At 42.1% G+C, this 18,898-nt stretch overlaps 1 protein-coding gene across 1 annotated transcript in view; it reads left to right on the top strand.

The window, feature by feature from the left end:
* The window catches only part of LOC115141532 (leucine-rich repeat and fibronectin type III domain-containing protein 1-like protein), a 44,657-nt gene that overhangs the window by 18,477 nt on the left and 7,282 nt on the right, over positions 1-18,898 (top strand). The window contains exons 2-4 of the mRNA XM_029680480.2: positions 11,775-12,451; positions 13,545-13,664; positions 14,235-14,614. Of these exons, the coding sequence (XP_029536340.1) occupies positions 11,775-12,451; positions 13,545-13,615 (748 nt within the window). The 3' untranslated portion in view covers positions 13,616-13,664; positions 14,235-14,614. The remainder of the gene's footprint in view (positions 1-11,774; positions 12,452-13,544; positions 13,665-14,234; positions 14,615-18,898) is intronic.

Here is an 18,898-nt window from a genome sequence, read left to right as displayed (position 1 = left end):
TCACACAGGCATGTCAACTAAAATATATGTTATATCCCAGTCAAGGTCAAATCAACTAAGTCAGTGCTATTGCCCATAGTTCTTCCCATGAATTTGAGTGGTTACATACGATACATGGTGATGGAATAGCTGTGAGAGAGAGACTGTTGCTGTGCACCCAGCTTATTTTCTAGAAGCCTAGCTCCAGTCCACTTAGCTAGGCTAAGGTGAACTCAAACTCAAACTGATGATGGGCATTAACATATGTTATACAGTTGAAGACTTAGGTTGGAGTCATTAAAACTTGTTTTTCAACCACTCCACAAATTTCTTGTTAGTCGTTTAGGACATCTACTTGGTGCATGACACAAGTAATTTTTCCAACAATTGTTTACAGACAGATTATTTCACTTATAATTCACTTGATCATAATTCCAGTGCGTCAGAAGTTTACAACTAAGTTGACTGTGCCTTTAAACAGCTTGGGAAATTCCAGAAAATGATGTCATGGCTTTAGAAGCTTCTGATAGGCTAATTTACATCATTTGAGTCAATTGTAGTTGTACCTGTGGATATATTTCAAGGCCTACCTTCAAACTCAGTGCCTCTTTGCTTGACATCATGGGGGGGAAAAAATCTGCCAAGACCTCAGAAAAAACTTGTAGACCTCCACAAGTCTGGTTCATCCTTGGTAGCAATTTCCAAACACCTGAAGGTACCACGTTCATCTGTAAAAAAATAAAAAATAAAATGAAACAATACGCAAGGAAAACACCATGGGACCATACAGCCGTCATGGTCCCATGGTTCTATTTCCACAGTAAAACGAATCCTATATCGATATAACCTGAAAGGCCGCTCAGCAACAATGAAGCCGCTGCTCCAAAACCACCATAAAAAAAGCCAGACTATGGTTTGCAACTGCACATGAGGACAAAGATCGTACTTTTTGGAGAAATGTCCTCTGGTCTGATGAAACAATAATAGAACTGTTTGGTCATAATGACCATCGTTAATTTGGAGGGAAAAGGGGGGAGGGGCTTGCAAGCCGAAGACACAATCCCAACCGTGAAGCACGGGGGTGGCAGCATCATGTTGTGGGGGTGCTTTGCTGCAGGAGGGACTGGTGCACTTAACAAAATAGATGGCATCATGAGGGGGAAAATTCTGTGTATATATTGAAGCAACATCTCAAGACATCAGTCAGGAAGTTAAAGCTTGGTCGCAAATGGGTCTTCCAAATGGACAATAACCCCAAGCATACTTCCAAAGTTGTGGCAAAATGGCTTGAGGACAGCAAAGTCAAGGTATTCCATCCCAAAGCCCGGACCTCAACCCTAAAAAAAATTATGGGTAGAACTGAAAAAATGTGTGCGAGCAAGGAGGCCTACAAATCTGACTCCGTTACACCAGCTCTGTCAGGAGGAATGGGCCAAAATTTACCCAACTGTCGGAAGCTTGTGGAAGGCTACCCAAAACGTTTGACCCAAGTTGAACTATTTAAAGGCAATGCTACCAAAAACTAATTGAGGGCATGTAAACTTCTGACACACTGGGAATCTGATGAAAGAAATAACAGCTGAAATAAATCATTCTCTCTACTATTATTCTGACATTTCACATTCTTAAAATAAAGTGGTGATCCTTACTGGCCTTAAAACAGGGAATTTTTTCTGGGATCAAATGTCAGGAATTGTGAAAAAGAGTTTACTTGTATTTGGCTAAGGTGTATGTAAACATCCGACTTCATCTGTATATTTATATATATATATGTGTAAATATAATTTGTATATTTGAGTATATATATATATATATATATAGACAAATATTATGATTACACTCAAATATACTAATTGAGAAACTACATTTTTTTAAACAATATGTATAATCTGTGTTAATGATATCATAAATAGGACTGGTGGAGTTGTCAAACTTGCTGTTAACAAAAATGTATGGAAATGTCTGCTCTACTCAAAATTACAACCAACTAATTGCAGAATTACCACAAAGGGAAGGGGAGAACGTTGTCTTGTCTGTCGGCCCTGCATTAAAGACTAAAATTGTGATAAATAAAAAAGTATACCAGTTCCATTTAAGGACAAAAAATTGACAGCTGTGCCAAATCGATCGCAAAGAAAAGAAGAAGAAAACGCTAGCAATAACAGGTGAATTAAAAAGGCATAGTCAATCAATTAATAACACAATAATACTCTTACCAAAAAATATATATATATTTAATTTACAATATTTAGTATCTGTCAGAATAGGAAGGTTCAGAACTTTTGTGAAACATCACAGCACAGTTGAAAAATATGCCTAAATAGATTTAAAAACTGGATAGTGTTCAGAAATAGATGGGAGGGGTTGAGTGGAGCTGAAGGATGGCACTAAAAACAAGAAAAAGATACAAATGTAAACTATAATGTGTCCTTAAATGATAAAAGATGGAAGTAGAAGCCTAATAGTTGTTGTCCATTAGTTTACTCCAATTAGGGGAGGGATGGTAGGGTTAGGGGAAAATAATATAGGAAAATATAAAGTACCAGTCAAAAGTTTGGACACATCTCCTCTTTCAATGGTTTTCTTTATTTTTACTATTTTCTACATTGTAGAATAATAGTGAAGACATCAACACTATGACATAACACACATGGAATCATGTATTAACCAAAAAAAGTGTTAAACAAATCAAAATATATTTGTTGCAATTTCTGAGGCTGATAGCTCTAACGAACTTATCCTCTGCAGCAGAGGTAACTCTGGGTCTTCCTTTCCTGTGGTGGTCCTCATGAGAGCCAGTTTCATCATAGCGCTTGATGGTTTTTGTGACTGCACTTGAAGAAACTTTTAAAGTTCTTGAAATTTTCCGGATTGACTGACCTTCATGTCGGACTGTCATTTCTATTTGCTTATTTGAGCTGTTCTTGCCATTGTCTTCTGTATACCACCCCTACCCTACCAGAATATGGTATATACATACAGTGGGGCAAAAAAGTATTTAGTCAGCCACCAATTGTGCAAGTTCTCCCACTTAAAAAGATGAGGCCTGTAATTTTCATCATAGGTACACTTCAACTATGACAGACAAAATGAGAGAAAAAAAAATCAGAAAATCACATTGTAGGATTTTTTATGAATTTATTTGCAAATTATGGTGGAAAATAAGTATTTGGTCACCTTCAAACAAGCAAGATTTCTGGCTCTCACAGACCTGTAACTTCTTCTTTAAGAGGCTCCTCTGTCCTCCACTCGTTACCTGTATTAATGGCACCTGATTGAACTTGTTATCAGTATAAAATACACCTGTCCACAACCTCAAACATTCAAACTCCAAACTCCACTATGGCTAAGACCAAAGAGCTGTCAAAGGACACCAGAAACAAAATTATAGACCTGCACCAGGCTGGGAAGACTGAATCTGCAATAGGTAAGCAGCTTGGTTTGAAGAAATCAACTGTGGGAGCAATTATTAGGAAATGGAAGACATACAAGACCACTGATAATCTCCCTCGATCTGGGGCTCCACGCACAATCTCACCCCGTGGGGTCAAAATGATCAAATCAAATCACACTTATTTATATAGCCCTTCGTACATCAGCTGATATCTCAAAGTGCTGTACAGAAACCCAGCCTAAAACCCCAAACAGCAAGCAATGCAGGTGTAGAAGCACGGTGGCTAGGAAAAACTCCCTAGAAAGGCCAAAACCTAGGAAGAAACCTAGAGAGGGACCAGGCTATGTGGGGTGGCCAGTCCTCTTCTGGCTGTGCCGGGTGGAGATTATAACAGAACATGGCCAAGATGTTCAAATGTTCATAAATGACCAGCATGGTCGAATAATAATAAGGCAGAACAGTTGAAACTGGAGCAGCAGCACAGTCAGGTGGAAGTTGAAACTGGAGCAGCAGCATGGCCAGGTGGACTGGGGACAGCAAGGAGTCATCATGTCAGGTAGTCCTGGGGCATGGTCCTAAGGCTCAGGTCAGTTGAAACTGGAACAGCAGCATGGCCAGGGGACAGCAAGGAGTCATCATGTCAGGTAGTCCTGGGGCATGGTCCTAGGGCTCAGGTCCTCCGAGAGAGAGAAAGAAAGAGAGAAGGAGAGAATTAGAGAACGCACACTTAGATTCACACAGGACACCGAATAGGACAGGAGAAGTACTCCAGATATAACAAACTGACCCCAGCCCCCCGACACATAAACTACTGCAGCATAAATACTGGAGGCTGAGACAGGAGGGGTCAGGAGACACTGTGGCCCCATCCGAGGACACCCCCGGACAGGGCCAAACAGGAAGGATATAACCCCACCCACTTTGCCAAAGCACAGCCCCCACACCACTAGAGGGATATCTTCAACCACCAACTTACCATCCTGAGACAAGGCTGAGTATAGCCCACAAAGATCTCCGCCACGGATCACAAGAACAGTGAGCAAAAATCGCAGAACCACACGGGGGGACATAGTGAATGACCTGCAGAGAGCTGGGACCAAAGTAACAAAGCCTACCATCAGTAACACACTACGCCGCCAGGGACTCAAATCCTGCAGTGCCAGACGTGTCCCCCTGCTTAAGCCAGTACATGTCCAGTTCCGTCTGAAGTTTGCTAGAGAGCATTTGGATGATCCAGAAGAAGATTGGGAGAATGTCATATGGTCAGATGAAACCAAAATATAACTTTTTGGTAAAAACTCAACTGGCCGTGTTTGGAAGACAAAGAATGCTGAGTTGCATCCAAAGAACACTATACCTACTGTGAAGCATGGGGGTGGAAACATCATGCTTTGGGGCTGTTTTTCTGCAAAGGAAAGAATGAATGGGGCCATGTATCGTGAGATTTTGAGTGAAAACCTCCTTCCATCAGCAAGGGCATTGAAGATGAAACGTGGCTGGGTCTTTCAGCATGACAATGATCCCAAACACACCGCCCGGGCAATGAAGGAGTGGCTTCGTAAGAAGAATTTCAAGGTCCTGGAGTGGCCTAGCCAGTCTCCAGATCTCAACCCCATAGAAAACCTTTGGAGGGAGTTGAAAGTCCGTGTTGCCCAGCAACAGCCCCAAAACATCACTGTTCTAGAGGAGATCTGCATGGAGGAATGGGCCAAAATACCAGCAACAGTGTGTGAAAACCTTGTGAAGACTTACAGAAAACGTTTGACCTCTGTCATTGCCAACAAAGGGTATATAACAAAGTATTGCGATAAACTTTTGTTATTGACCAAATACTTATTTTCCACCATAATTTGCAAATAAATTCATTAAAAATCCTACAATGTGATTTTCTGGATTTTTTCTCATTTCTCATTTTGTCTGTCATAGTTGTATATATATGATGAAAATTACAGGCCTCTCTCATCTTTTTAAGTGGGAGAACTTGCACAATTGGTGGCTGACTAAATACTTTTTTGCCCCACTGTATATATATATATATATATATGTATGGGGGATTGGAAGTGATGCAGACAATTACATTGAGGTCACAATCTATCTGCAATATTAAAGCTGAACTACCCCCTAAAAAAAAACTGTTAGCCAGCTTTCCGTCCAGCAGTTTCAATCTAGCAAACTAGTTAATGCCATTTTCTCAACTTCATCAATCAAATGGATAGTTAGCAAATGTTTTGGCTGCCTGATACAGCTGGCCAGTTGATAGTAATGTAGGATGAATGATACAGCTGGCAAGCCGCGAGTTCATCTGAAATGTATACTCACCGGTACGCACTTTGTCCACTGCCAGTCCTATCAACCGCTTGCTGAACATGCTTGCTTGTAGAAATGTTCTCCAAACATCGCTTGGTGTGTGTTTCCAGTTGGCAAGCATGCGAAATCGTCCCCTTTGCTAGTCAAACATTTTAAGCATAACTGTTGCTGTGGCTTAAACGACGGGATAGAATGGACACTGTTGAAATTGAAATAGCTGGGTTGAAAACATCCTCACTCACTTCTTCCATGTTTACTGCTTCGCGTGTGTCCACCCGGATCATAAACACGGTTGAAATTAGCGCAATGGAGGGGGTTGGCCCGAGAGTTTACTTTTGCGAGGGAGGAGACTTCCCTTTCTTCCTTCACACAACAGAAATCACAATTTCACAACACATTCCTCCCAGAACTCTTAAGGATCCGCCCCTTTTTTTCAATTTTCGCCTAAAATTATGTTCCCAAATCTAACTTCCTGTAACTCAGGCATTGAAGCAAGGATATGCATATTCTTGATACCATTTGAAAGGAAACACTTTGAAGTTTCTGGAAATGTGAAATGAATGTAGGAGAATATAACACATTCGATCTGGTAAAAGAGAATACAAAGAAAAAAACAACAGTTAAAAAAAATGTATACCATCGTCTTTGAAATGCAAAAGAAAGACCATATGTATTATTCCAAATTCCATATGTATTATTCCATATGTATTATTCCGAATAAAAAATTATTCTCAAACAATAGCATGGTATTATTTCACTGTAATAGCTCCTGCAAATTGGACAGTGCAGTTAGATGAACAATAATTTTAGCTTTCTGCCAGTATATCAATACTTCCTGGGAAATGTTCTTGTTACTTACAACCTCATGCTAATCGCATAAGCCTACGTTAGCTCAACGGTCCCGTGGGGGACCCACCGATCCTGATTAAACAGGAAGTGACAACTTTCCCCTGCCTGATCCTCACCACAGTGGAGGCCATTCAGCATCGATAATGCATCAGACCCCTGCTTACAGGTGAATGGGGAGCTTGGCAGGCAATAGTGGGCACTGCCTTCTCTGCAGATGTTTTATCTATGACCTGCTTCCTCACCAAACAGGAACTTTTTGTCCTACACACCACATTGTGGACAGGATTCGATCTGTGCTAAGGATCAGGAAGGGAGAGGCCTAGTTCATCAGTGAAATGGATAGAGGCTCTACCAACCACAGACTGATTGTACCTGGGTGTGCTCTTCGTCCTGGGGCCCAGGGGCAGTGTTTCACTGATGCTGTGAGTGGAATGAATAATGGGGCGTGGCACAGAGTCTCTGTGAAAACCAGGCCTGTCGGCACAATACAGTCCCCTTTCATGCTGTTAGAGAAGCTGGCAGGCAGCTGTGTCTAACTATGTGTGTGAGCGTGCGTGTGTTCATGGATGCGTGCGTTTTTATGTATGTGCCGGGTATGTACGTACCCTTGAGAGCAGCGGCACCAACAGTATTTCATGCTTCCCTCTTTTATCAAACAACTTCTATTTAAATCATTCACTCAACTGTATCAAATGGATGTTTGTAACTCAGTGGAAATGCAGCCTGATGCGTTGAGATTTAAGAATACATTTGTGTTTATGTGTTAGTGTTCCTAATCTGTCCCCAAACAGTGCTTCTCGGTGACCCCAGGCTGGCTAAGAAAATACCAAGGAAAAATAAGTTCAGCCCCATGAATCAAACATTTTTATCCTCAAACTGAAACTTTGCTTATTTCAACAATACTTGAGAAGTGTATTTTTTATTGTCACTCTTTAATTGAATTCACCTCTGGCTTCTCTATTATCCCAACCTGGTATGAGTAATCCTGTCAAACTCATTTATTTAACAAAGAGCATTAAATATTTCCCATCTGAATTTCATTCTGGTGCCGCCTGACATACCTGATATGAATGGGACAGCACAAGAGAGTCAGAGAAATGAAATTGACTGTCACTTATCCTCAACCTTGCTTTTGGAAAAGCCCATTTGGGGAATTATAAAAATTTAAAAAAATGGTTGCACAGCTGAGAGAGAGAGAGAGAGAGAGAGAGAGAGAGAGAGAGAGAGAGAGCACACTCAACGATCTGTGTGCGCGCAATGATTCAAAGTTACATGCTCCACTCACCACCACCCCCTTCCCCCTCAGTCAATGGGGGTTCATTAGTAACCTAGTCGTCAGGTGTGCCTGAGACTAGAGCTAGCTCTGATAATTGTATAAATAAATAAGTTAGGCATACACACCTCACTAGTGATACGCCTTAAATCTCCGCTACATCCCCGATACACCATCATCCACATAGCAAAATCCCCACTGCATTAAAAATGTTTAGGTCAGTGTTCTCTCCGCCAGACTGCACGCCAATCATTCAGGAAATGATACAGTGCATCCGTACAGATGGGATTATGTGGGAAGGACATTTTGTGTTCCTACTTGTTCCTCTTGAGGAAACAGAGATTTTAGTAAGAGCTACTACCAATATTATGACATTTTGAACAATAGTGTATGTTACTGTTAATGTTACTGATAGAAAGACGGCACCTGTAGCACACATAAACTATCACCCCTCTAAAGAGTCCAGACAAAGTACAGTATATAGATATAATTTCATTACCTCCTGTCTATGCAATCAAGACTTCTCTTACTACGGGTCGATGTTTGATACCATATGTTGAGGAGAGGATGCATGTGTGGTGCATTTGAAATCAGCGTATTAGGAAATTGTGTTTGAACTCCTACTAAATAAACAGATGCATCAATATTAGTGATCCGCGTGTGCGTTTTGAGATCAACAAGCGGATTGTCGTAGTCATTTACCAAAAAAAGCAGCGTTCCATTTCAAGCTCCACTCATTTCATCAGGCTCTTCATTTAGAGGTGTCAATCAGTCTCGTGACGAATGGAAAAAGCAAAAACAACTAGCAGTTTCATTTCTCTTCCCTAAAATTCCCCACAGAGAGAATAATTTCCTCCCCTAATTCACAATTGGCACCCGGCTTTCATTGCGGAGTCATTTAATTTTGGGGGTGTCTGCCGCAAGGGTGTTTCAAGAATCAGCCTCCCTGCATCGCTCCAATAACTCCTTTTTCAATTGATTTTTGTAACTGTTTTGTTATGTTGTCCTTGCCCCCAACACATAAAGTGTCTCATGTCCGATAGCCTATTCCAGAGCCATGATAAGTCCTGTAATAAACCAAAGCACAGAAACACCAGATAAAGGTCCTCTGCACAGCCCAGATCAAGGCGACTTTGTTCGGCATTGTGCTATAATGAATCTCCGTAAAGGCAGTCTGGATGTCATCCCTATTCACAGAGAGAGAGAGAGAGAGACTCTGGGCTTCCAGTCAAATTAACAGGCAAAGGTGAGGCAAATGAGAGGACTTCAAAGCACCTTTAAAGTGGTTAGACGGAGAGAACCTCCCTCTCCCCTGCCACGCTTTTAATAGGATCCAGGATTGAGATCCCGCCAGCTACTCTCTTCTGCACGGTCATCTTCTTTTTTCCCCCTGCAGACCATCAAATGAACTATTAAAGGAGAGAGAGGAAGAGAAAGAGAGACAGACAGAGAGACACCGAGAGCGAGGGAGAGAGTGGGACACAGAGACCGAGATGGAGAGAGAGAGGGGAAAAAAAGAGTGCAATTTTCCATATGAACCTAGTTGGATTAGGATAATGCTTCCTCTTAACAGGTGCTCTCTTTTTAGTAGTCAATAGGTTGGAGGAGTTACCCAAGCCAAACGGCCACCTCAGGGTACCCGCAATTAATAAGCACCGTCTTTCACCTTTCAACAGGAATACACTCAACGAATTCCGTGCCAACGTAAGTGCGATATTGAGAACGTTGACCAAGACAAATAGAAGCATGCTAAGGGAGCTGAACCCCATTTATGTTCTTCTATTGTTCAATCCCCATTGAGGTGATGTGTTGTATTGTCATGAAAACCCATAAGGCCTTTGTACTACATGTGAACGAGGAAATCCCTTGGACTCAGATTTCATTGTAGCCAAGAGCATCTGTAAGAGCATTAGCTACAATGACTCTTGGGAAAAAAAAAGAGGGGGTCAAGACCAAGGCTGAGGTGAACCTTACATAACCTTGCGATTGGCATGTCACTTCTCTAGCTGGTGCTGGATTGGAAAAGACTCTAGAAAAAGATGCACAGATAATCAGGGTGAATAAAGATTAGGAAGGGGTTGCAGTGGCAGTAATAACATTTCCGGTCGTATGCCGGGGTTACGATTATTGTTATTTCCCCCCCCCCGTGTAATTCATTTAGTCAATTCACATCAATTCATTCATTTTCTTGTCTGCACTAGATTATTCGGAAGTCGGCGCAAACTACTCCCGAGAATACTTCCTATTTAATGACTGTGTCAATATGTCTGGTTTGCATAACAGATTTCTCCGCTAAATTAGAAAAAGTATTTGACCAATGAAAATGACATTTCCATTATTATATTTACAATGTATTGTTAAACTTTCCAACCAGAAAAGTTTGAATATTTCTTGGTTTATAATGAAAAGAGGTGCTCATGATCCCAAGCACCTTGTGATTTAACACTGTACTGAGCCATGCACATTCTCAGTCACTGTGTCCCGGGGGAGGACTTTCCCGGGACGGACAGCTCAGTACTGTAGTCACTTGAGTCAGTTGAGGGTGAGGTCCTAGCCTAAATCATCCATTCTCTCAACACTGTCAACAATATAGGTCTTCAAAATAATGGTGAACATTCAATTATTGTCATTTCTTTTGCCATGTCCAGGAGAGTTTTCTTAATTTATATTAAGGTTTCTACTGTGTTCTAACCTCAAGCAAGGTCGGCTTAATGAGATGACACTGGGCGTTGTTTACAAACTCAGCTTTTTCAACTGTTGATGTGAATTTAAAATGTCAAGACTTGTCAGCCAGTTAATGATACACACACAATGAAAATAGATGATTTGGAAGCTTTTGGGAGTTATGCAAAATGGGGACTGACATTAAATCACAGCTCAAGATGTCGCTGGCATCCCTTTGTGTACAGATGATCCACTGCTCACTTACACTGTCAGAACTCACACACATGACCACACACTGTCACAGTGCCTTTCAAGGGTCGATACTACTGTACAGTGTTGCCAAGTTTGTAGATTCTGTCACAACAGTCTGCATATTGTTGTCATTGCAAAGGTCTGATTCGCCAGACTATTATGACAGGGAACTGTGTCGGGCCAAGGACTGCGTAGTTTTATTTCCTCTTTCTTCATAGTTTTTCTGACCCTGCTGTACAGCTGCGTGAATGGGACACGGAAATGGACATCATCTGGAAAAGTGGAGCGCTCCTGAAAAATTGAGTCCAATCATATAAAATCCTTTCAGTTTCGTGCTGAAAGGGGTGATTGTAAGAATGGAAATATACGGTACCAAAAGGAAAAGAGGAAATTGCTCGTGTTGGAGGAGCATACAGTATGTCCTGATGCTGATAGGTTCTACAGTGCTTCTGAAGCCTACATGCACCATATGATCTGGTAGTATTGGCACCTATTGGACACGTGCTTTACTCCTTGGATGGACATTGATCCCAATATGGTCTTTCTCTACAAACTCATTGGACCAAGGTTAGATGGTTGACTGTGGATGTAGCTCACAAGCTCTCTGCAGAGGCAAAGCTTCAGAGAATCCACAAGGGACCTTGACACTGATTACTTTCACCCACAATACATTCCATGTTATACATTTCTAGTAAATCCATTGTTATGGACCTTTTAAGATTGATTTTTAGGTTAGTCATTTTTGACGGTCCCACTAGTAAGCCCAATAGGCTGTAACAGTTCGGTCGCACCTCAAAACAAGGGGTGTACCATAACGCTATTATAATACTGTGGAAAAATGTATTAAGATTTCAAAAAAGTATGTCTTAGCGGTCTATTTGAACCATCTATATCCATTCTCATAGCCCTATAGACAAGTCTACTTTTTAACACAACCTTTCTTTACCCAGAATGAATCATATTTTCAAAATATTCCCCATCTACAGATTATTAGTTCCTTGTATATACCATGTTCATCATCAATCCTAAGACATGTTTCTCTCTCTTAATCAATAGAATGATCCCGTCCACCAGTCAGGACTTCCTGGTGCGTGACCTGGTGTCAGGGCGCGAGTACGACCTGTGTGTCCTGGCGGTCTACGACGACGGCATCACCTCGTTGACGGCCACGCGGCAGGTGGGCTGCGTCCAGTTCATCACGGAGACCGAGTACAGCCAGTGCCAGGCCCTCCACAGCCAGTTCCTGGGCGGCACCATGATCATCATTATCGGTGGCATCATCGTGGCCTCCGTGCTCGTCTTCATCATCATCCTCATGATCCGCTACAAGGTCTACAGCCACCAGGGTATGGACACAGGCAAGGTGGGCACCCTGGCCAACATCCGTGCCCAGACCAACGGAGGACAGGCTGGGGGACAGGTGTCCCACTCTGGGTCTAAAGTTACAGAGAGTCAGGAGGAGCAGCAGGATCATGCCTTTGCTGGGGTGGGAGTAGGACCAGGGACAGGGTTAGGGGGGTGTGTGAGTGGAGTGGCATCGCCTAATGCCACCCTAAAGAACTCTAACACCATGGCGCTGGTGGTTGACTGTGAGAAGGCGGTGCAGATCTCAGACATGACTGCTGAGGACCTGCTGTCGCCAAGTAAGAGGCGTCACTCCAGGACTGCCTTTGAGATGAAGAGGAGAGCCTCCCTCACACCCAGAGAGGCCACCATCGTCGATGTGGGGGGAAGTAAGTACTTGAGAGAGTGAGACAGATACAGAGGCAGATAAAAATGGTTGTGATTGGGGTGAATGAGAGAGTGACCCAATTTTTCATCATTTTCAATTTGGTATCTCTATGGCATGTCTGAAACAACTGGCATGTAATTCATTTGTGTTCCTTCTGTGACCTACAGTAGGTATCGGCAGCTAGAGCCCTGCCACTGAACATGAACCCATAGCATAGCCCAACCCAGCACACCTCATTGCATCACATAAATGCCAGTTTAGAGACATGTAATTGCTAAGAACAGGGCCATTCAACTAATTCAATGGGCTACAGCCAGATATATTTTAAAGAACCTCGCCAGAGTGAGAAACTTGGATACATTGTTCCAATTGGATAATTGCACTTTCTGAATGAATGGCCATGGATTTCCAGAGCCATGGCCTTGTAAATCACTAATTCAATATGGTGAATTAAATCAGGGTCGGGGAGAGACAAGGCCCTCTCTTTCAATTCCGTCAATCACCCATGTCAGCTACAACATTGATTTTAGTGGAAAGTAAGGGGCATAATGAACCAAAATGATCCATTTAGGCTGAGGATAATTTTGTCAATGAAAACGATTGAATTTGGCTGCCCTTGAACCTGACCAAAACCTTTGCAGTGGGCAACCACATTCTCAAAGTCATTTCTGTGTAAATGCACACGTTGCACTGCAACGCACATATATTCATTCTGAAAAGGTGCTACAGTGAACAATCACTCTATACACTTACATTCTGTAATCATTCGGTAAAATCACAATTTACTTCCACCAGTAGAATCCTATCGGACACTCAACCAGTAAGTGCAAGGCTACCATGTGATCTGAGTCACTTTGCCCGGATTCCATATCAGATCTGTGCCAAAAACCTGTGGAGCTGCCCTGTGTGAAACAAAATGGTGCCAATTTGGTACAGTTGACACCGGGCCATGAATCACATTCCCGCAGCCATGTCCGCAGGCTCCCTGCTGTGTCCCTGAGACGAGGGGTGATGAACGCACCGCACCGCGTCCAGCCTGGCTGTCACTAACTCTAGCCGCCTCATCCCTCACCTCTATTTGTCTCTTCCACCAGACACGCCAGCGCCCGTGGCCGCCGACGACGACAAGAGGGCTCACCGAGACTGGAGTGACTTTAAAATTTGATGACTCCCTTCTGCTTCTTCGGGCGAGAAGCAGCCATCAACCTCCAAGAGTAATGGTTCCCTTCTTTCCCTGTTCCTCTCCATTCATCTACTTGAGAGAAGAATATGAGAGAGGGGGGGCTTTAGTGTAAGAGATGGAGAGATGGCCGTGTCGGAGAGAAAATGTCACTTAGTCAGAGCTAACATATTGCTAGCCATGTTACTGCCAGAGACCTCCCTCAGGATTTGGTTCCTATACATATGGCATATTCAGCGAGACTAATTGCAGAGCCCACCCCCTTAACACTCAGTGTTGCCCCTTTGAAAGCAGCAGACATCCAAACAACATAATGCAGGAGCATGACTTACAATTACTTACATTTTCCTCCTATACCAATACACTATAGTAGCAACACAAAACAGATCATAACACAGTAGCAATTACAAACAAACACATCATCTGATCCACCTTCCAGTAAATATCATCATTATAAATCCAATTACCATTCAAACTATTGCACATATCTCGAGAACAGTTGTGATTGATGTCATGCATTCAACTCAGTCACTGATTAGATTGTACACACAGTATCATGCATTCCACTCAATCAGTAACCATTGGTCATGTTTTTGTTTTTCAGAATATTCCCAGGATTCCAGGAATCAAGGAGATTGGATTATAAATCAGGAACATTTTTAGGACTCCTGCCAGACATCCTCCTTGCGTCCTCCATAGTTCACACTGTATTTACAGACCCCCCATGAAAACACCCCAAGATGGATTTAATAAGGACTCAATTCACCATCATAATCTAATGGATTGGAGCTAGACGAGCCAACGGCCTCGCCAGTGGATTTTGAAACGTATTGCCTTGTAATCCCTCTGTGGCTCAGACTGTCTGTGTGTCCGCTGTTCCTGGCCCTGTACTTGGGACCAGGACTTGCCAATACCTGGACCTGCTCATAATGTACCTTACTTTACCTGACTGTCTTCAAACTCAGGATGGGGACCCAGCCAAAGGTGAGTGTACACAGGATTATGTACTCTATGTGGGTTGACCAGGAAACGCTCCCTGGCCGGGTCACAAGGTCAGAAAACCGCCCAGGGCCTTCCTCATTATTTAACCAAGTTGACCATATATTTCAAGGATGCATGCCACAGATATCTCTAATTTAGGGGCTGTGTGTGAGAGTGTGTTCTGTGTTGCTTTAAACAACCATGTTAGAGGCCCCAGACAGGCCCCTTCTGATTAGTTTGTGACTACAAACAGGAGAGGGAGGGTGTTGGAGGGTAAACTTGGGGTACTCTGGAGGCGGACCCAATCTTTCTCCCAGAGACATCTCATGTCTGCCTCCCATCTCCTCCTTGTCCACTCTACTGGTTCCTCTGGCTTAACTAATAACATGGCTAAACGGATGGGAGATAATTATGGGCAGACAGGCAATTGAGGAGTCAAATTTGGTAAGTAATCAGCTCAATTAGGCCCTGAAAACATTGATGGAGGAGCACAGCGGGAGAGGACCCCAGCCGCAACTCAGGGGTGGGCATTACTAGATCTGTCTGGATTAGGCTACTTTCTCTCTTAACTCTCTACTATTCCACGCACTCCATTGACTGTTGTCCCCAATTAGATGTTTTTTAAATTAATTTGTTAGGAGCCCCATTAGCCAACGACAATGGCGACAGCTAGTCTTTCTGGGGTCCGACACATAACGAAAATGACACTACAGACATAAGACTTTACAATTGACATACATTTAAAAACAGTAACATGTAGTGTGTGTGTGTCCATCTATCAGTTACAGATACATGTCAGTACATACACACAACAAATAGGTCACATGGGGGAGAGGCGGTGTGCCGTGAGGTGTTGCTTTATTTGTTTTTTGAAACCAGGATTGCTGTTCAATTGCGCTTTATATGATGGAAGGGAGGTTCATGCACTCATGGCTCTGTATAATACTATATGTTTCCTTGAATTTCTGGACCTGGGGACTGTGAAAAGACCCCTGAGGGCATGTCTGATGGGGTAAGTGTGTGTGTCAGTGCTGTGTGAAAGTTGACTATGCAAACAATTTGGAATTTCCAACACATTGTTTCTTATAAAAACAAGAAGTGACGCAGTCAATCTTTCCTCAACCCTTAGCCAAGAGAGACTGGCGTGCATAGTTTTAATATTAGCCCTCTGATTACAATGACGAGCAAGGCGTGCCACACTGTTCTGGGCCAGCTGCAGCTTAACTAGGACTTTCTTTGCAGCACTTGACCATATGACAATAATCAAGATAAGCTAAAACTAGAGTCTCCAGGACTTGCTTTGTGTGGTGTCAAGAAAGGAGAGCATCTCTTTATTACAGACAGACCTCTCCCCATTTTTACAACCATTGAATCTATGTTTTGACCATGACGGTTTACAATTTTTTCTTTAACTAGGCAAGTCAGTTAAGAACAAATTCTTATTTTCAATGACGGCCTAGGAACAGTGGGTTAACTGCCAGTTCAGGGGCAGAACGACAGATTTGTACCTTGTGAGCTCGGGGATTTGAACTTGCAACCTTCCGATTACTAGTCCAACGCTCTAACCACTAGGCTACCCTACCGCCCCACAATCTAAGGTAACACCAAGTAATTTAGTCTCCTCAACTTGTTCAATAGCCACACCATTCATTACCAGATTCAGCTGAGGTCTAGAATTTAGGGAATGATTTGTACCAAATACAATGCTCCTCGTTTTAGAGATGTTCAGGACAAGTTTATTACTGGCCACCCATTTCAAAACAGACTGCAACTCTTTGTTAAGGGGTTGACTTCAATGAAGTGACTTCATTAGATGTGGTTGCTGATGCATATATGGTTCAATCATCAGCATACATGGACACACATGCTTTCTTTAATGCCAGTGGCAGGTCATTGGAAAAATAGAAAAGAGTAGAGTGCCTAGAGAGCTGCCTTGCAGTACACCACACTTTACATGTTTGACATTGGAGAAGCTGCCATTAAAGAAAACCCTATGAGTTCTACTTCCTAGATAGCTCTGAATGCACAATTTGGCAGAGGTTGAAAAGCCATAACACATGCATTTTATCAACAACCGGTTATGGTTAATAATTTCAAAGGCTGCACTGAAATCTAACAGTACAGCTCCCTCAATCTCTAGGAGTGGCTATAGAGTCAGCTACCATCCTCAGAAGCTTTCCATCTTAGTTGTCAATGCCAGGAGGCACCTCTCCCACACTAACTTGACAAAATTCTAACTGCAATGCTTTTCTTTCATTACTTGTTTTTGTATGTTGTTACACTTAGGTTGAAGTTACACTTAGGTTGGAGTCATTAAAACTAGTTTTTCAACGACTTCACAATTTCTTGTTAATTAACAAACTATAGTTTTGGCAAGTCGGTTAGGACATCTACTTTGTGCATGACACACAGACAAATTATTTCACTTATAATTCACTGTATCACAATTCAAGTGGGTCAGAAGTTTACATGCACTAAGTTGACTGTGCCTTTAATCAGCTTGGAAGATTCCTGAAAATGGAATTGATTATTCTCCGCACCGCAGCTTTCAAATTAAAATTGGGGGATCATTGGTTTATTTCGATGTTTCTTTCTATGCTTTCTAGTATTCATGAAGGACTTTGGCAACAGTAGAACATTAAATTACAGTGAATTCTCCATTTGAGCTGCAGTTGGCAGAAGGGCACCGTTCCATTGATTCCCCTCCAGTTCATGGTCTTTGAAAGATCATGGAAGATTATGTGTGCCATGATCCTCCACGCACTCTCTTTCACATCACAGCCACCTTTCAATCCCAAATAGTCAATCTGTAACCACACAGACAACAGAAAAGGGACCATAAGATATGTATATTGTATGTCATTAAGCAATTCACTTCATTTTAATAGCCTATTGGCTTGCTGAAAAACTAGTAACTAGTTTTTTTTTTACAATATCAAAAACACAAACCTTATCTTAGTTTTGGATAACTAATGCTCCATACAGATCTGGACATTGGTTGTCTTCTGCTAATAACTCCACAAACCTTTAAGGCATAATTATAATGGCTGACTAGGTCAGGAGACATAAATGCAAAAAAGAGACCAACAATTTCGCTAAACCTTACAGATAAAAAAACTCCAACCAAGGCCAAAACAACAAGCAACACTGGGGACACTTCAATCGCTGTGAGGAGGCATGAAAATATTCAAAAGGTAGCTCAAGATAAGTATTAAAAATTAAAAATCATAAACAGTGCAGTATGTATTGATATTAATATTGAAGAATACAATTATTTAGCTTTAATTTGTCACGGTTATGTGATTATATGATCCTCTCTACCAGCACTAAACAGTTAACATAAGACCTGTTGGGCCGATTCAAGCAACAACAAAAAAATCTACATTCTAACAGTAATTAAACATTCTATACTGTATATTTGGTTGTGTTTAGGAAGGTTTAGGTAACCTTAGAATATAAATATTATTGACATGTACTGTGGGCTGTATGTTGGGTAATGGAGAGGAACAGGTCCTACTGTCAGAAGGAGGGTCAAAAGGGGAACGGCATACACCATTATTATGACATGCCCTACTAAAACTGTTATGTTTGAAACTACTAAACTTTAACAACAAAAACGTAGAGGGAGACTTTACCTTAAATGGCAAGTGGCAGACGGTGTTGTCAGCTACTTGCTTATGTTTGCCAAGCTAACACACATTAATTAGCTTGGTAACACTAGCCGAGCACAGCTACAAACATAAAACGTTTATCAAAAGAGTTAGCTATAGTTAGCTAGCTACAGTACTCACCCTTTAATAGCTAGTGTCCTCAGTAGTGGCCCTTTGACAGCTAACTCACACAACCTAAAGGAAAATTTCAAACTAGCTAGTGAGTAACAGTAGCTAGCTATTAACGTTAGCCAGTACACCTGCTCATTTTACCTGGTGTAACGGTTTTCGTTGGTGGAAGGAGAGGAGGACCAAAATGCAGTGTGGTAAGTGTTCGTCATGTTTTAATAGAAGAAACTGAACACTACACAAAATATTAACGAAGAGAAAAAGAAACAGTTCTGCCAGGTGAACAGACACTAAACAGGAATTAAACACCCACAACCAAAATGGGGAAAACCGGCTACCTAAGTATGATTCTCAATCAGAGACAACGAACGACACCTGCCTCTGATTGAGAACCATACTAGGCCAAACACATAGAAATATAACAACCTAGAAAAAAGAACATAGACTACCCACCCCAACTCACGCCCTGACCAACCTAACACACAGACATAAACAAGGAACTAAGGTC

The sequence above is a fragment of the Oncorhynchus nerka genome, linkage group LG14 (assembly GCF_034236695.1).
Source record: "Oncorhynchus nerka isolate Pitt River linkage group LG14, Oner_Uvic_2.0, whole genome shotgun sequence".
NCBI lineage: Eukaryota > Metazoa > Chordata > Actinopteri > Salmoniformes > Salmonidae > Oncorhynchus > Oncorhynchus nerka.
The sequence above is the reverse complement of the archived record's forward strand: the minus strand, read 5'-3'. Positions and strand labels throughout refer to the sequence as shown.